The following is a 20,531-nucleotide window of genomic DNA, read 5'->3' on the forward strand; positions in this document are numbered from 1 at the left end:
TGTATTCTGATTCTGATAAAAGATATATATACCCGTCGTTATGTAAATGTGACTTTCCAAATAAACAATAATTTTCTGAATAAAGTTATTTCGCCGATATACGTCAATTTACATGCCTGGCAATGGGAGTTGGAATTATAACCGGCGGCGACATGACCATTGAAAAGTTCGCACGCGCAATAAATTGTTTTGCGGACCAACCGCCAATGCGGTTGTATTGTGCAAACGTTTAAAGCAGATTTGTGTATCGAGCTATACCCGTATAGTCAGCAAACTAAATATTTGTATTCGAAGTGTGGACGCGGTCAGATCGCATGTGGACGCGGTCAGACCGCGATACACATGACGGCCGGCGCACGAAAGTTTATTGATAATGTTAGCGGAACTCGGTCTCTCAGCGATTTCTCGTTGCGCGATTTCGCGAAGAAAGTATTCGGCTCATTCACGATGTAGAGATATCTTCCTAATTTTGTACGAATGACTTCTCGAATAGTTTTCAGACGACACAATCTGAAAATGTGTTGTAACATATTTTAAATGTTTTGTTGGCTTTTAAATTTATAACAATTTAAAATATTTTAAAAAATATCGATCACTAATGATTAAGTGAAAAGTTATCAGCTTGATAATTATACTTTCTTATAAATATACTATATAATACATTATATTTGTCTATTGGCCAAGTTTATATTGTTCCACGATATAAACGATGGCATGTGATAATTTATGAGATGGACGTTCGCATCTAATAATTATGAACGCCATGGATAGAGATTAGACATTTTGTAAAGCGTATTATAAAATTACACGCTATTATTCATGATTTTCTCTGTACAATTTATTACCGTTATATCCAAAGCGGGAAGGTTGCCGGTAGGAAGATTCGTGATATCTTATAATTATCTTGTACAATAAATTTACACGTTCTAAAGCACACGCGTACTTTGTGGAAATTTCTTAATAGAGAGAAAGAAAATGAATGATAGAGTATCAAACGTATAAGAAGAACGTAGAACGGAATTTGACGACTTCATCAGTTATTTGAAAATTAAGCGTTTGTGGAAGGAATTATTGACATGGAATAACAAGAAAAATTCGAATATGTCAGATAAGATGACATAGGTTTTATTAACACAAGTAAACTAATAAAGGGATAAATTGGCGTAAGATAATAGGAGAGAGTTGCTGAATATTGTTATTTTTTGCATCCAACGAGAGGAAAAGCGTTCTCCCAAATGCGTCGATATTTTAGGTGCATTTCATTTAGCGTTCGTAACACTTGTTGAAACAGTTCTATCCTTGTTCACGCAAATGCACCCCTGTTGTCATATGACGCACAATCAGCATAATTTTCCCTGTATTAGATGTACGTGCTCGCCAATCTAGTATTTGGATTAAGAATGTAAGACATTCCACGAGACAGGCAGCTTCTTTCTAAACGAGGTATTTCAATGCGATATACAAACATTACTGCGTAGGTGTATGCTGATTTTAAAAATTTCAAACATCAAAGTGTTATGTTTCAAAGCGATTTTATTTCAAAGAGACATGAAAATTTTCTCGCATTTCTGTCTCGCATCCTATTTCGTAGCCGTCACATGCATTCACCCTTCAAACCATACACTAGGGTGAATTTGCTTTTCTGTATAAAATCGGAATAAATCAGTGCAGAAATTCACATGGTTCTTTTTGTATCATTAGTTAAAATATAAAAAAATTTTTCGCTAAAGAAGATTCGAAAACTGAATAAAATATACGAATTTATTATCGTTTTAACGATTATGTTTGTTGTTCTATGGTCTCTTCAATTGATTTAATTTGAATATTGAGATATTTTTCAACAATTTACGCACCTTGAACAGCGCTTATTCCTTCGAGCCCTTTTATCCCTGTTATTTTTAGTTAGGAAATCGTAACATTTTTTTAACTTTTAAATTAGAGAATCGTAACATTTTTTTTTTTCAGTGAAAAATGTACCGTTTTTTTCTTCAAATTTTTGAATCATATAAGAACTAATCAAAAGAACTAATGAGAAAATTACACAACGCAGAATTACATCAATTATATAATAGTCCGGATATTATTAATGTCATAAAATCGCGCCGATTGAGATGGGCAGGTCACGCGGCGCGTATGGATGAGAATCGAATTGGATATATGTTAAAGTACTAATTGGTAAACCGGATGGGAAAAGACCATTGGGTAGACCAAGACGTAGATGGGAAGATAATATTAGAATGGACCTTAACGAAATGGGGTACGAGGGTCACAAATGGAGGGATCTTGCTCAGGGACGGGAACAGTGGCGGGATTTGGTATTTGCGGCAATGAGCTTTCGAGTTCCTAACGCCTAATAATAATAATAATAATAATAAGAACTCTTAGTAATAATAGTTAATAATAATAAGATCTCTTTCCTCTCTGTCGGCCCCCCGCGCATCGATGGGAAACCGTGAAACCCGGACATGCTACATGCCAGATAAAGAGGAAATAAAAAAAGAAAAGTACATGGCTCCTGCTCATCGCACCGTCAGTGCCAGTACCTCCACCACCGCTACTGCCATCGCCATTACCACCACCACCATTACCACCACCGCTACCACCTCCTGCATCATCACGACCATCATTGCGCCGTAAGGGCAAAAGTGACCGCCCACGCATACCCGCCGCTGTCTCTCCTCATTCTCTCTTCATTCTCCTCTCTCCCCTAGCCAGCCTCCTTTCCGGATCTATTTCTTGTCATCACCGTCCTTTTTCTTCCTCGAACTCCTTCCCGCATAGAAATTTCTCAAAATCTTCCCAAATACATCTTAGATTCTGATTAGAATGCCCAAATAAGCAAATCGCACCGCGATACCAATTAGCAAATCTATTTTTATCCCAAATTTGGGTTTTCTGTTTAGAATCGAAACAGAAATAATATAAGAAATTCGCATTTCCTTTTTTTTTTTTTATGAAAATTATGTCATTCTTATATGGAAATAGAATGGGAAATCCACGTTTGTTCCAAGTAGATAAATCGCAGTGCGATATAAATTAGGAAATCTATTTTTATCTCAAATTTTGATTTTCTGTTTAGAATCGAAATAAATCAATGCAGAAATTCACACGGTTCTTTTTGCATTATTAGTTAAAATTACGGTTTTATATATATATATATATCGAATGGAAAATCACATTTTTATATCTATTAAACATGGAATTCATTACATTGCAATAGAATAAAAAATAAAAATTGTATACATGTATAAATATTGATTAATAATGTGTGTAACTTTATTTTTTATATTGTTGTATAGAGTCACTCATAATTATGACTAGTAATTATGACAGGGGTAAATGTGACGTACAATACTATTTGAATAAAAAATAAATTTTGGGATTATTTTTATCAAACGCATTGAAAGTAATCAGCAATTATATTTTTATGTGTTTGATAAAAATAATCCCAAAATTTGTTTCTCATTCAAATGCATGTCACATTTACCCTCACTGTCACAATTACCCTTAGTAACCCTACCTTTTATTTTTTATTTTAGGGTTAAATAATATTGTGATTGCAATAATATTATTTAACTGTATTAGCATTATTTATGTTTAGTATAATTATGTACTATACATTGATTTATTTGATTAAAAATGTATGAATTAACATAAAATTAATTTAGTAGACAGTATTATACAATTTATAAATAATTAACGCAGAAGTAACAATTCAATTGTAATCATTTTATTGTATTGTAATAAAGGAAACACAAATGTTAATTTTGATTTACATTCTTCTAAATTTACACATAAACGCATTTTTGTTTAATTATATTTGTAAGAATTTTAATTATTTTTACATTAGAAGGAAATTCGAGTATCTGTTTAGATTTCCCATTTAGGATCTGTTTAGATTTCCTATTTAGAATCTAGTTTACAAAACATTACACCTCTGATCGGAATCTTCATAGATTTCCCAACCAGAATTTATAATTTTTTTGGGGAAATCCGATTGGATTCTAATCTGATCTCAAAAAATATTCTATACGGGAAGTTCACGCCGTGGGAGTGCGTACGGCGAGCGCGAATTCCACGATTTTTATTTATCATTTTTTATAACTGTATGTATCCGCGGGCGAAACCTGAGCGCAAGGTGGTGTTGTTGCACCTGCATCTACATTGCACTTGCGATCGCGGTGAGCGAACTGAGAATAAGTAAGACACACACGCTTACGTACGCGCACGATCTGCGTCCTAATATTTCGCAAAATTAGAAAATTAATTTCTTACTTAAAGACAATTTTATTAGAGACAGATTACTTCAACTTTTTGTGCGTGAAGATATTTGTGTACAAACCATAGCAATTTATTTTAACAATTACAAAAATATACTCCTGGAAATAATCGGTCGTGCATGTATTTTTTTTTTATTAAAAAATTCAATATACATGATAACACAATTTTCTTCTTATCGAGATGGTTTTTAAACTCGTTAATAACCGATAGATTTTATTCAAGACGACGATCACAAATGTCCTTTGAAGAAATTAGAATTTTTTTTTTTGTACCTTTATATATATCGTCAAGTTATTCTCTTGAATTCATTCTATAAATAAAACGTGAAACGCAGATCGCGCGCGTACATAAGCGTGTGTGTCTTACTTAACATTTAGTTCGCTCACCGCGATCGTAAGTGCAATGTAGATGCAGGTGCAACAACACCACCTTGCGCTCAGGTTCCGCCCGCGGATACATACGGTTATAAAAAATGATAAAAATCGTGGAATTCGCGCTCGCCGTACGCACTCCCACAACGTGAACTATGCTCCATACTCTCGGTTCGATATATTGGTAAATAGAACGAGCGAATTAATTGGCGATTTCGCATAATCGATGCAAGGGAGAGACGCCTGCCCCTAATGGGCGCGGCGGCGCGCTCAGTTCTTTAAGCGCGCAAATCGCATTCATAATGATATATTCGCGCACAGCCAATGTACATGCACACGCGTGTGGCATGTGAATTGCACGCGCCTTCTCTATTAATAAATAATAAGGCGCGCTAGCGTGCAATGTCGCTACTGTTGATCCAGCTTCCCTCGATAAAGGAAGTCGATTTAACGAGCCGCGGATTAAAAAGGAACAGTTTCACCGCGCCGAAAATACGGAAGAGTAGAACTTTTCGCCCGGCTACGCCGCATTAATAATGCACAAGATATGACGTTGAAACAGGCCGGATTATTGGTGAATTAGTCGGCTGGTATTGGCGGAGGAAACTTTTGAATTATTATCGCGATGGGGATTACGCAACGAACGCAACATTATTGCTTTTCTGTTTTATGCCATTTAAAGCGGATTTACATTTTACAGATATCGCGCGCATTTTGCTTTGATTTACAAACTCATCGAACGTGCATATTTCTATTGTAAATATATTCTTTTCGCGAAAAATGAATACGTCCGGCTGTTACGTGCCTGTAAAATAAAAAGAAATGCCGTTTGCAAAACATACACCTCAAATTTGCTATACAAATTTCATTATTAGATGCAATTGGTAGCGGGCATTATTTGTAAAATAAAGAATCCGAGCAAAAAGAAATGGTTTTCCATAATACCTCTTTTCTTTTCTTTTATCGCGCACATCGAGCGTTTTCTGCTGTAAATGTATTCTCTCTGCGAAAGATAATCGCTTGACTATATTACGAGCTTAAAAATTATTAAAAACGATATTTACTTATGACTAACATAACAGAAACAATCATTCGGCCGTCACGAGCTTAAAAGTTATTAAAAATGATGTTTGCCTATGGCTAACATAACAGTGAGCAAATTCAAATACGAGATCGTGCTTTCATTTCGAAGGTAGCAAGACAAAATGAATTTTTTCCCCTTGCTATTTCTTTTTCTCTCTGTCTCCGCATCGAGCATTTCTATCGTAAATGTATTCTCTCCTCGAGAGATAAACACTCAAACTTCGCTCTACGAGCTCGAAAAATATTGAAAAATCAGAAGTCGGTCATATTTAAAAAATAACATTATAAAATATATATATATATTTTTAAATAAAATAGTTATATTTAGCATTTATTATTTTAAGTAACTGTTTATGATACGATCGATTTCTTATTTTCTACCATTTTCTATTTTTTTATTTTAATTGAGTCGTACCAATTATTTTACCGCCCCCCTCCCCCCCCGTTAAAAAAATATTTACAAGCAACCTATGAATAACACTCGTGAATAAACGCGAATATAATATTGACGCGGTACAAATTTAATTAATTTTATTTTAAAAGAGTGGTGGTTGCGAAATAAACTGCGCGAGATAACGCCAACGAAAGTTGAAACGGATTTTCATATTTCCTTTTTCTTTAATTCCACACGCCGAAAGTGTTTCTGCCGTAAATGTATTCTCTCCGCGGTATTCACAAACGGTCGACTATTACGAGCTTGGCAATTTCAAAACGACGTTTGCCTATGAACACATGTAAATAAAGTCGGGTAAAGTATGATATTGACATGCTCATCCCGATATAATGTCAAAAGTAGCAATAGGAAATGATTTTTCCCCTCTTTTTCTTTGATTACACACGTGAAACATTTCTACGGTCAATATTCTCTGTGGGAGATATATTCCCGGAATAAGTATAAAAAAATTACACTCGACACCACCTCTGTATACAACATTTACAAAGAAATGCAAGTATGGTGCAGACATGCAATTAAATATGGACAAGGCCGAATCTTAATAACTGTACCAACGTTTTGCCATATGAAATGAATTTTCAACTGCAACTGGAAAGAGCGTAAAAGAGAGTGAAATATTTCTCCCCTATGGGGTAAAACATTGGCACAGCTCTTAAGATTTATCCTACACCGTTAAATTGAAAAAGGACAAATTTAAACCAATTCCATGAGTTAAATGACATTTCGTTATTTTTAATCTATACATATGTCAAAATGTACTACTTTGACACAAAACGCACAGTTAAAAAAATAACTACCTCTAATCAACCCAATTTCTGTGGTGGAATTGCTTAGTTTGAAAGTATAACTTTGTCGAAAAGAATATAAATGACACATTGATATAATCTCTCAATGCGGCGCGGCGGCGTTGATCGCACACAGTGTAGTTCCTCTTTGTGTGAGGAACTCTTCTATTTTCTTTGTTGATTCTACGTCTGTATTTCATCAACACTGTGTTCAACAGTTAATAAAATATGAATAACAGTGAAGCATCGTGAATTGTCGCGAAGCTATTATTAAACACAAACTGCTGCGTAAGAAATGCCGCCAAATAAACGCGTTGTGTACATCGAAGATCTAAAAGTAAAGTGCTATTTGTGATAGTAATTTCTAGTAAATAGAAATTCAAAGAGAAGAGAAGAAGGGACAAATATTATTTTCTTTACAGTAAAAATAAGTTTTCTTTATTGGCTATAGCGAACGAAAACGACACGAAACGATATAATAATGATATATCCAGAGAACAATATATCCAAAATTCGAACATATAAAACATCTTAAAGACCATCTTTAAGATAACATTATAACATAATGCCTAAAACATGTTTTTAATGATAAATATCTTATGTCCGTATTTTGGACATATTATTCTCTGTGGGTATCGTTTCATAGTCTAACATGAATCTGTTTGTATCAAAAAATTATTTTCTATTCGATTCTTTATATTATATTAAGTGTATAATATTCATTATAGCATACTCGCGCCATTCCCGTAGCAAGCTAAATATCGATCTGTGTGAACAAGTCCGCGTTCTTATTGTGTGATCTTTTCATTCAAATTGTTTTGGAGATAACAACTGAGGCCAACATCATGGATGTAAAAAAACTCCAAGAATGGGGGGATTTGGAGATTTTATAGATAATTTAATTCGTCGTAAGTGTTAAAATACGTCGGTATTTATTATATTGTGTTAATGCAGTTAATAGTTTCTTTAATATTACTATTAAAAAAACTTTATTATTATTGTAAATGTTCCCAAAGATTTGATTTACATCGGATCAGCTATATCACTATATATATATGCCTTCTGTTTTGCGCTTGTAAGCATCATTCGTCCTTGTTTAATATTTAGATAGATAATAAGAATGAACTGATGCTTACAACGTAATGAGCGTAAAAACAGAGAGCACGCAATGTATAACAGTACATTAAAAATGAAAATTTTTAATTATAATATAATTAAAGCTTTTAATTATGGTATTCTTATCAATTAAATTCTCTTAACAAGAGAACAGATTGATCAAGAATCGTTAAAATTGTTAGACATGGATAACGATTCTCATTCCAGCTGGTCCACGATTAAAATTTACAAAGCTATTAGCTAAATATAAGTTATCATAAGCAGAAGTGTTATTTGGATTTACTACTCTTATCTGATTCAATTGCTTCCAGTGACAATATCAATCAAACAATAAGTGCATCTGTATTAAGTGTCAATTTATTGCCATCATTCGATCTTTCTTGTGCTCCTGCACATACTTCTTTGAATTTAGTTAATCTTGTTATGAAATAAATATTACAAAATAAATATCCGAACATTTTATCTTTGCTAACAGAAAAAAAAAACAGATTGGTTGGTGTGACAAGCAACGAATTAATCGACTGTTTGTTTCGGCATTGATTGATAAATAAACTTGACGATTGATAAAAATAATGAAAATAATGAAAACTTAAGGTGCATAAAGTATATAACAATACATTAAAATAAGAACACGAAATGCAACAGATGGCATAATGAGAGGCGCAGAAATTAAAAATGAATTTTTACATTGATAACAAGTAAAAAATTATAGGCACAAAGTATCGAAAATAAACAAAATCTTCAGCAGTGTATTTTATCATCAATCTCCATTTGTTTATAATTTAATATTTCACAAATGGAGATCAGACGGAACGAAATTAAACGCTGATATATTTTAATTAAACTAGAAAATGATAATGAAATGATAATTTATTTCAAACAATATTATTTATTTATTTATTTATAATTAAATATTTTAAAAGGGGATATTGCACGAAAACGAAATTATATACTGGTATTTGTTAACTAAGCTAGAGAAAATGATAATCAACTAGAAAAGACATGAAAAATGTAAAACAAAAAATGTTTACCTCATTCAGAGCTATGGTTATGGCCCCGGAAATAGCGAGACCCTGACGGTCCTTGAGGCCTCCCTTAATAGCCGGAAGATACCCAATGGTCAAATTCACTGGGAACACATCGGTATCTTCCGGCCATAGTTTTTTGCGATGGATAGCTCCTGATCGCATTAATGCCGATCGCTGCTCTGGCGCTTCCGTTTTAACAAAGTCCATACTGCTAGCAAGCAGCAGTAGCAGCAACAGAAGGGCTCGTAATCTGTCTCGGTCGTGATGCTGCTGCTGCTGCAATTGTTGCAGCTGTTGTTGTTGTCGGAGCGGCTTGAGCGGGGCGGAGTGCATGGCCGCCGCCGTCTCCGGTCAGCGGCGCCTCCTTCCCGCTCACCTGAAAAATTCAAGGAATACGTTGAGAAAGTGTCAAACTCAGAGAGTTGATGGTTGAATGAAACGGTTCCAAGAATCGATCGTGAAAACGTTTACATCAGCCTACGAATAATTCTATAATATGAAAAAAATATTTGAACGAGCAATAACGGCAAAAGCAGCGGATGTTTGTTTTATTCATCCAAGGTAAACTTCGCGTAACTATAAAGTAAAATTATAGGTACCTATATCTAGTCACTGGGACGTTTACCTCAGATTGTTTTTCAAAACTATTTCATTTAAATGACTATTTCATTTGAATGATACCTACAATTTTATAGTTACACGAAGTTTACCTTGGATGAATAATAAATATCCGCTGCTTTTCCGTTATTATCTAGTAATTGCTGGATCACGTAAAAAAATATTTTGCTGCTCCAGCTAGAATTATAGCTATTTTTTGTATCTGACAGAAAATTATGTATCATACGCATAGAATTTATATACAAATCTAAATTATATCTCTGTCAATTCTATCTATATAATTGAACTTGCTAGAAATTTATCTATTCCAAGTATTTTTCGTACTTAGATAATTTTAGCTGTAATTGCAAGATCACTTTTTTGAGTGATAATAACTTAAAAGATTGGAATATGTTACACGCAGATATTAAGTAGGTACTGATATTAAATTAAAATTTCATTGCAACAGATATTAATGAAGTATCTATTGTATATTAATATGTTTTTTAAATATAAAGATATATCAAATAGAAAAAAATAGCTAAAAATTTTGATAAAATTTGGCAGCTGTAAAAATTTGTTATATGTATCTGTCTATAAAAAATATGTCTCGATGTGTCTGAATGATTAATTTCGGAGCAGTTGAACCTGTTGAATGTATTTATATCCATCCGTGCACTGAATGTATAACGAATGATACAATTTCCGTGGTCACAATCATAAGCACGAAACCGGCCGTGCTTGGTACTATTGTGGTAGTGACAGTAAAACGTATCTTCCTGCTTGACTGCATTTATCGCGAGATTGCATTTATTTGCGTAAATCATCGTACCATCTGTGTGCTTAGTTAATAATAAATCTTTTATAATAATATTTTGCTACGCGACGCATATACTAAACTGATTTACTTGCATATATTTTTTTAAGATACAGTTTATTTCATTGTCGCTTACGCGTCAATGAATGCATTCCTCCATAAAGCAAGTTATATCGCGTGTGTAGAATGTAACGATCTATACTTATAATATAAGAATTTTCAATATATATTTATTGTTGTTACACAACAACAGCCTTTCATGAGAATGCTAATAGCTCAAGAAAAATAGATTTTTTCGAGGCAAAAAAGATTTGTCATAAAAGATTTGTTTGCGGGAAGTTATTCAAAATGATGTATTACATATACAACATACTTGTCTCGTAATTATCAAGATTTCATATTTAAAAATATTATTTAAGACTTAAATTATTTAACATTAACAAGAATATTGAAGTATATATGGAAATTCAGTTTATCCGTTGACTCGTTTGTCATCGTTATAATTTGGAACTGTTCGATTAGGACAAATATAATTTTGGCATAACGAAAGGTAAAGATAGACAGACACCGGACGCGAAACACAAAACCGCTGATCTTACACATACAATTGAAATACAAACAGTTGTGAAATGAAAGTTGGCTACGAATTATTACGAAAACAAGAGGTCTTATCTCGGGTGCGTCGGCTGTAAAATCCCGGCACTATCCCATTATCATACAATACTAAAAGTCCTGATCACCAACGGACTTCAAAAATTTTCCAGCTTCAAAAAACTGATAAAAAATGCGGTTGATTATATTGATTATATTGCGGTTGATTATATGTTTTCTTTTATTGTTGAACAAAACCTATTTTACGTTTTATGTATATATCTTGGATTCGGCTACTTCTACGTAAAAAGTACTTATCATAACACATCGAGCATGCTCGACATATAAAACGAATTTATTAAGACAAATACTTTATAGGAAAAAGCAATACATCATTTAAAGATTGCAATTGATGTAATTGATTAATGAACAGAAATAATCGATAAAACGCGAATCTTTATGAAGACATTATATTATTATTATTAATAGGAATAATACGCCGATGGATTTTAATGGATTATAGCTATTACACCACACTGAGAAATTTCGCGACGCGACGGATCCGTAGTCATTATTATATAGCCTCCAGACAATTTATAAATGGCACAGCAACTCGTGTCCATAATTACAAATTAAATAAATAGTATTATCTTAACATATATTTATAAAAAGTAATTAACACTTTTTTATTTTTATGCATCTATCAATAATAATTATAATTTTGAATAAACCTATGTAACCTGTATATTACCTATTTATTATATTCATTTTTATTTAATCAAAATTTGTACAATTGTGTTATAATGTAAATTGATGTAAGTAAAAAATAAAGAAATTTTTTCTTCCGAGAAATTTGAGATAACGATATACAAGAATATGATGGTATGTATATGCGGACAATTCACGCGAATGTAATGTGTTAAGTATCCAGTTATTTGCAATATATTGTTGGTTAATGTAATTAGGATCTTTAGCGTCGGATTTACTATGCGGGGAACGCTCCTCGTGATACGCGTTATAGAAAGAAATCACTTGTCAAATATGTATACTTTTTTAAAAAGTATTTTACAATTCTCTTTGTGACGATATATATCGCACACGATCCTCGGGGCCAAGCACGCGAGACGACTCGAGATGTTGGTTACGTACACATGCTCGCACATGTATTCGCGACTCGCACAATAGAGACATTTAAACTTGCTTACGTATAGATTTCGGGTATTCAGGTAGTGAATCGAACTCCTGTGGATCCTTTTCAGAATAGACATTTAACTGTCAGCAATCACAATATCCAGATTAATAATAATGTAACATCTAATCGCGTAGCTTAAATATTTAAACATATTCAACCGCCAGGCATAATAAGGAAGCGTAAACAAGGGCGATAAAGACGGTTGAGAAAAATATTTTCGAGAGAAGGTCCTCGAAGGACAGAAAGACTGAGAATTACGTGTCTCTCGAGACGGAATCGATCGGAGAGTTTGCTGGCGAGACTTCGGCATGTACAGACGTGCGGAAATCGCGTACAAATAATAAAGACCGGCATACGAACACGGAACGAACTCTTATTTGTTCGCCCATCTGACGCTCCAATCAGCAAAGTGGTGAACCCGGCGTGATTTAAAAAAGTTTTCGCAATTCTGAAGTAAGTGATCGCGAGAGCGTGAGATAATTGGGAAGACAATCGCGTGTGACTTTCGAGTGACCGAGATTTGAAAAGTTCGGTTAGACGCGGACAAAGACGCGAAAAATCGCGATGGCGATGGCGCGTGACGAAGCAGCAGAATTTGGAACAGTCTGGAGATAGAGCGGAAAAAAAAAAAAGCGAAAAAAGAACGTAGTTTCAGGCTGCCGGTTAAAAACAATTTGAATCGTATCTTTCTTATCAATCGTGAGATTTTTTTTTTGTGCGAAATTCACGCATAATTCGGAACAAACACATTGTAACAAATACCGCGATGGACGGATATTTAGCAAGTTAATAAATTAAGAGAAGTAACTGTAGAAGTAACTGAAGTTAAAGAAGTCCTGTAGTTTTTATCATTCACGTGGGAAAAAGAAAACCGCGAAATTTATACGACTGAACGATTACAGTTCGTGATTGCCGATTAATATTCCGTGATCAAGAGGAGAAGGCGTGTAAACGGTGTCATGATTATGTTTGTTTGCAAGCGGAGAGAGAGAGAGAGAGAGAGATCGTATACCTTAAAACGATCGCATCGACGAGCCACGTAGGCGAAGTCACATATACTCGTTTTATCACGATATGCCTGCACTAATGTGGCACGCATATTACGTTCTAAAAATAACTACGGAATATTATGCGGTCTTCGGGCATACGAGGCGTGTAAGTGCATTGGGCGAAGGTCGCGCCTGCTCGCGTTTCTTCCGTTTTGCCACCACAATAATTCGTAAGGCTGTTACTTTCGAATTATGAATTATTGAAAAAGCCTTATCGCACTGCTTGTTATTAAAATCACTTCTATCACTCGCACGTGCAAGCTGTGTCGTAAAAGAAATTTAATTTATGACGCTGCGAGGGGGGATCCTGTATTATGTCGCAAGATCTTTTATCATCGATAATATATCGTAGCGATAAAGATTTCACTGATGAACAAGTTGTCGTGGAACAAAAAAACTGTTCTATTAATAACGACGTAAATTAAACAAGTCTTTCGCAGACGTAACTGATACGCGAGGCAAATATAAGCCGATAAAAGACTAAAAATAGCGTTGTTGTTGAAGTATACACATTACTTATGTTCGCCTGGCAGTTTTAGGCTAAATTATTTCTGAATGATGAGGTAAGGCCTAATTTAGATTGTGCCATAAAATTGCGAGAGTTTACAAATTATTTGCTAGCGAATATTCATCTCGTAAAGAAAACTATTCATTATAATAACAAATATTATTATCCAGCACAAGAGCGCAAACAACACACACAGCCTGTATAGATACGAAGTAGAACAAAACTACAAGAATATATAATCAAAAGGAGAAAATTTATACGTCTGCATAGAAAGATATTCGAATCAGTAGAACTCTAAGAAATATTTAAAGGACACATTTTATCGTGTTTATCACACCTGACATTGTCTGGAACTTAAACATTTTTGAATAAATGTTACTCGTATAATAGCTTGTGTTATAAATTACGGTTTTATGTATCTTTTCACATTTACGTCGTTCAAAAATCACATTTATTCGATTCAGAGAAAAGTCAAAATTTCTTTCGCTTTTATCTAGACGTTAAAAATGTGGCGTGTAATAAATTTTTCCAATAAAACAATAGAAAAAAATAAATGTTTCTGACAGTTAAACCTATTTCTGATCGTTCCATTTTATTAATTTATTTCGTAAACACTCCTTTGTTTTTTCGTCACACTATCTGTTTTCGCTGGGATGAAATCAACGCAAAAAATTGAATTGGGAAAAAGCTATGGCACGCGTCCGACATGTGTTTATACAGGGTCAATATTCGAAGTGTACATCGTTTAGATAAACAAATATAAATCCATCCTCTCATTCTCCTTTTCTCTGCAATTTTCCTTCTCTCTTTTATTGGGCCACGAATACATCCAAAACGTATCGCTCGAAAACTCCGACAACGAATCAGTTTTATACCGGCACAACACGATCGATTACTTTGCGAATCTTAAAGAAAAAAATAGAAAAAAGCGACGCAAAAAAAAAAAGAAACATTATTTTATACAAGTCGATATATCGCGACGATGATATGCCGACGTTTAAACCAAAAGAAGAAAGAATTGTCTCTGCCATTCGAGTTTAATGTTGTGCGTCTGTTTCGTATGAACAGAACCGCTGTGAAACCTCGAGCCTTTAACGGTATGTCTTTTAACATATGATATTCGTAAACATTAATATGGCGGAGGTATGGATTATATTACAAGCAAGTAATTGTAGAACGACAGGTAAATATGTAGTACAAAATACGCGCACGTGGGCCTCCCATTATCGCGATTACTCTTTGCGTCACGTCGGTGTTTTGTGTCGATACATTATTTCTGTTACTACCGCAAACAAGTCCGAGTGTGGTTATAATTAATCACTACGTCCAGACGTATTTTATTTTACCTGTACACCGATTACACTGGCTCGTACACATTTAAATTCAAAATTGCGAAAATATGAAATATATTACACGGTACGTCAAAACTTCATCATTTCTATATGGTCAACTGTATACGTTTGTTATCGCATAACGTGTTCTGATAGACTTTCATAATCTATCAAATTTAAAAAAAAGCAGTCTCCAAAAATTGTTTTCAATTTCATATTTTTTGATAGATTATTTTAGGAAGATAGCTCGACAGACTATGAAACATTACAGACAAAGTTTGTCTTTGTTACACATAATTTTTCTTTTACAAAGCTTTATGTTTTTCACGTTTCATTTATAAGATATACATAAAAAAATAAAAAGATAATTAATATTATATAATTATAAGTATTTAATAAACAATAAATTGAAAAAGCTCAATAAATTAATAAATATTAATAGAAAAGGAAGGGGCTACAATATGTGTTTATATCCACGTGTGCACATATGTGTAATCATAACTTCTGTTATCACTTTACGCGGTCAATCTCTCTCTCCATTCTTTTATATGTATCAATAAAATTTACATTTATTATTTACGCCGCCCTGTCATCACAACACGTTTCGTTCCTATCTAGTTAACACGGCGATCATTTTTATCATCAGAACAATCGCGATAATCTTACAATTACTTTTCTGCACATTCTGAGAGTCGGAGTCCAATAATTATAAAATTACACGTGTGCGCACATATTAGCAGCATACACGATAAAAATCATACACAGCCTAAGAGGCATACGTAGAATAAAAAGTGATACCGCGTACAAATTGCACAAAACATTCATAACTTCACATTTCAATTAGCTATAGATCAATTTAATTACAGTTTTCGAATGTCAATATTAATATCTCGTTCTGGTGTGTGTGTGTGTGTGTGTGTGTGTGTGTGTGTGTGTGTGAGTACAGCATTAATTAATGATTTTAGATTTCATATTAATTTGCCCGATTATGTAATAACATTCGTGCATATAATTGATTTTTTTAAAAGTATCTTAATGTAAATAACAATAACATTAATGGCAAAACACAACGAAGTGCTGATACATTCCATAACGTCATTTAATATTTATTATAAATATCGTAATACTAACAATTAGTATTTTTTATAAATATCATTCTTTCATTACTTCTTGTCTTTTATGCTATAGCCAAATTTGCAGATGCAAGTGATGCCTCAGAGAGATAGAATATTATTTAAGTTATTACGTACTTGAAATAATAATCTCGAAAAAATTTTATTATTCATTTAAAGCCAAAATGAGTTCTATAGTTATTTGAAATGCAAAAATTTAATATATATTTCACGATCAGTTATATGTGTATGTCCGCGTGTCAAGAAAGATGATTCATTTATATTTTTCCTCACACATTTGTACGCTTTTGTTGATTTTTAATGAGTTTTTGGTGATAAAAAACGACATCATAGGCTGTATTCTGATATCACTGTCGATACTAAAAATTCGTAGTTCACGTATACTAGATTTTCAGTAAAACTGGCAGTGTATACTGGAATACGACCGAAATTGACACTTGTTGAGAGAAGCGATCGAGAGAGAAAAACGAAACGTAAAAAACGTAGTCAGTGAATAAACGCCTATACGAAGTATTGTACAATGTGATGGAACTGATGGAATAAATAAATTATCGTGAAAATGTGGTTAAGCTTTTTTTCACGTAAAATTTTAGGACATTAAAAACGTATTCTCGTTATCTCCTTTCAAACGTCACTACAATGTACATGCAGCAGTGTATAATATACAATGTTCAATGCAACTAATTGTTAAATACACATTGTGCTCAGCGATTGGCAATTTTCTAAATGCAATTTGAACGACGAAATGTATTTTATGTGAAAGTAGGATTGTTAGCAAAACGAATAAAAAATTTTCTGATTATTCATTGGAAAAATTCCTTACAATGCTTGAAAATAACACTGAAGCGTGCGTCTGTTTCAATAAAAATTCAATAAAAAAAGTAGGGTAGAAATAGAGAAGTTATAGTCGAAAAGTAGGATAGTCGCGCAGCACGCGCTCTCTCTCTCTCTCTCTCTCTCTCTAAATACTTTTAGAGTGAATCTCACTTTGAAAAGTGAAATCTCACTTGTAAAGATTGAAAATTGATCGAGTCATTCTTTTTCAGGAATAACTCAATTTTTATTCTTTAGAGTTTTGACATTCCATTCTAAAGAATTTAAATAGAGTAAATACGAATAATAAGTACTAGCAGAGTATATCAAAACAGCCCTATTATTGCAATATTACAATAATGATCAGCTTGTATTTCTAGCATTATGTAATAATTCGATATGTTAGACCTGTTATTACTGCACTATACGAATAATAATTAGCTTGTATTTCCCGCACCAGATACTAATACAATATACGCGCGCTTATAGTGCTATATTATAACGCGTGATCATAATTAACATTTACACATCATTTAAGATAATAAAGGTCATTACACATTTTCGATAAGTTTGATGTAGGTAGAGAAGAATTACAAATATATGGAAAAAATTAAATAAAAACGGCGATTATTTATGAGTAAAAATCTTTATTCAAAGGATATAATGGCTTTAAGTTACAATAATTAACATTTATATATTATTAATAATAAGTTTAAAGTTTAAACAAAAAAGCAACCGATTCAGCATTGCGGAAAATTTTAAGCGGCAAAGATTTTATTTTTTGTTTAAAATTATAATTTACATTGATAAACATATAAATGTTAATTATTATAATTTAAAATCAAATAACCGGAGCACGTTTTTAATAATGACTTTTATTAATTGATAAATAATCGTTACTTTTATTTAACTTTTCTTGTAATGTTCGCAATTCTCTCAACCTTTGTGAACTTAGTAGTCGACTTTTTATAAATTAAATTTTTTATAACAAAATGACAGTATTCGTAATTGTTTGTAATAACAACCTTAGCGCCGAGACACTACCAATGTCTCGAGATAATTTCGTTTGTAATGTTATATATTTAAAAATTTTGAAAAAAATCAGTGTTACGGGACTTTAAGGTAAAAAAATTGTTAATCTTGATTCACACACACACACAGAATGATTTTGTAATGATTTTCCGTTGTTTGTAATTGAATCGTTTCAAAGTTATAACATATTAGCTATAAATAAAAATAATTTTGTCGTAATTTTGTCAATTTTCAAGGTATCTCAAATCCTACAAAAAGTATTCTCTTACTTTCCTCAATGTATTGTATAATACCCTTTAACAATAAATATATGGAAAAAGGCGAAATACAAATAAGGCCATTTATTAACATATAAAAAAAGAAAGTTTTTATTTAAAAGATTTATAGTCGACAATAGCCATCTAATGGTTAATTTTAATGTTAGAAATCTGAAAGAATAAATACTAACAATAATAGCAAGCATAGAAATTACAACATGCTTATAATATAAAAAAAAATACGTCACTATAATTGGTTTCCTGTCTCTTATAAAAGTTTCCAAATGTTTCTTTGATTCCTTAACTTTTTCCGGTTTTTCCAGACTATTTTTTATTTCTTTAACTTCTCCTTGTTTTTCCCTAATCGCTAATGACCCTGGAAAATAATCTATGCTTGTATATTCAATTACAGGGACACGCGCACGTGTGCGTGTGTGTGTGTGTGTGTTTTACGAGCATCGAAAAAATGCGGATATGAAATATGGTAATATAAAAAAGAAGTGAAATTGTAATTGTAATGATGTTAAGATTCTAAGATATATTAGAAAACATTTTTCGATAATTAATCCAACCTGTAAATAGGAAATTCGAAAACTTCATGATTGTGTTTTTGTACGTTTATTAGTATATATGAAACGATAACGACTTGGTAAACGCGAAAGACTTTAGAGTTTATATTCTCAAGAAGCAGTTGGCGATGTGCCAGTGGAAATATCCAATATCCGCGATTGCCATGTTTTCTTAATTTCACTTATAATATAATTAAGCAAATACGATTCATTCGTAAATTTTGAGATATCCATACGAATCTCAATAATTGGACACACATTCGAATGTCTGGTCGGCTTCTATGATCTGGTAAAAACCCAAGATATATAGAATATTGTGTGAATATATTAATCTTGTAATTCTCCCAAATCCAACGAAAAATTATTCATTGCATAACATAATAACAATATTTACTCAATTATTCCAACAATTCATTATTACGAGGAGCCAACAAATGAAGCAAAATAAAGCTTTGGGAAATATTAACGGCCATTAAGTTTTAATATTTTTCGAATAAAAAATCAAATAAAATTATTAATTCGATAAACTATGCAAATGTGATATAGTTAATTTGTAGCAATCGAGCAAAGATAAAAAAACTATTATACAAAAAATACTCTGTTGTTCATAAACTATAGAAAATAATAAAAAATAACATTGATCTATTTTATGAGCTATTGTTAGTGAAATGATTTTATTGATTTATATCATTGAATTAATCGCTTTAGCTATCGGATATAGCTATCGGAAATGTTTCGTGCGAATGCAACAATGTTCTCACCTTTTTGAAAAGAAATGACGAACATTTAAATAGAAATATAAGGGAAATTATTAGCGTTCCATGTTTGTATTGAAAGTTCAAAAGTTATCGCCGCGCAATCACTTCTGAAATAAATTTCTTTAATAAAGAATATATGATTTATTCGAAACATATTTAACTTCGATCAAAGTGTTCTCCATCGTAATTTAAAAAATATAAGGTATTGTCGATATTTTTTATGCAAACGGAAGACAAACGCGGACAGATATCGCGTTTTCGTTACATCATCGCAATTTGTTTTATCATCCTGATACTTTTTTGTTTTGCACAGCCGTGCGAAGCAATGATATCGAGCGGAAATATCACGAGCGAAATTACACGTACGCAGTTGTAATGAAAACTCCACGTATCTGCCTGAATACTCGTGCATCTCCATTTCGCTCTGTAATGCGTATTTCCAGCGTCTTTTATTACGCGCGGCAAAAGCAGCGTATATTATTTTTTTGCCGAGTTTAACGCGGTATTATGATTTATTACGACACGAGCAATTCGTAAATACTGCAAACACGAAAGCATACATATCATCGCCCTGAATGTGAAAAACCATTTTTATGCAGTCTAAAATCGTGCAAGTAAAATTAAAAGTAGAATGGATGATATTTCTTTCTCTCTCTCTCTCTCTCTCTCTCTCTCTCTCTCTCTCTCTCTCTCACACACACACACACACACACGCGCGCGCACGCACGCACGTACTCACAAGTGTCAATGGTACTAATAACAGCTT

At 32.9% G+C, this 20,531-nt stretch overlaps 1 protein-coding gene across 1 annotated transcript in view; it reads right to left on the reverse strand.

The window, feature by feature from the left end:
• LOC108746452 (receptor-type guanylate cyclase Gyc76C-like) overlaps positions 1 to 20,531 on the reverse strand; it is an 87,546-nt gene that overhangs the window by 43,488 nt on the left and 23,527 nt on the right. Inside the window, exon 3 of the mRNA XM_018483237.1 lies at positions 9,122 to 9,494. Within this exon, the coding sequence (XP_018338739.1) occupies positions 9,122 to 9,451 (330 nt within the window). The 5' untranslated portion in view covers positions 9,452 to 9,494. The remainder of the gene's footprint in view (positions 1 to 9,121; positions 9,495 to 20,531) is intronic.

The sequence above is a fragment of the Trachymyrmex septentrionalis genome, unplaced genomic scaffold (assembly GCF_001594115.1).
Source record: "Trachymyrmex septentrionalis isolate Tsep2-gDNA-1 unplaced genomic scaffold, Tsep1.0 scaffold171, whole genome shotgun sequence".
Lineage (NCBI taxonomy): Eukaryota > Metazoa > Arthropoda > Insecta > Hymenoptera > Formicidae > Trachymyrmex > Trachymyrmex septentrionalis.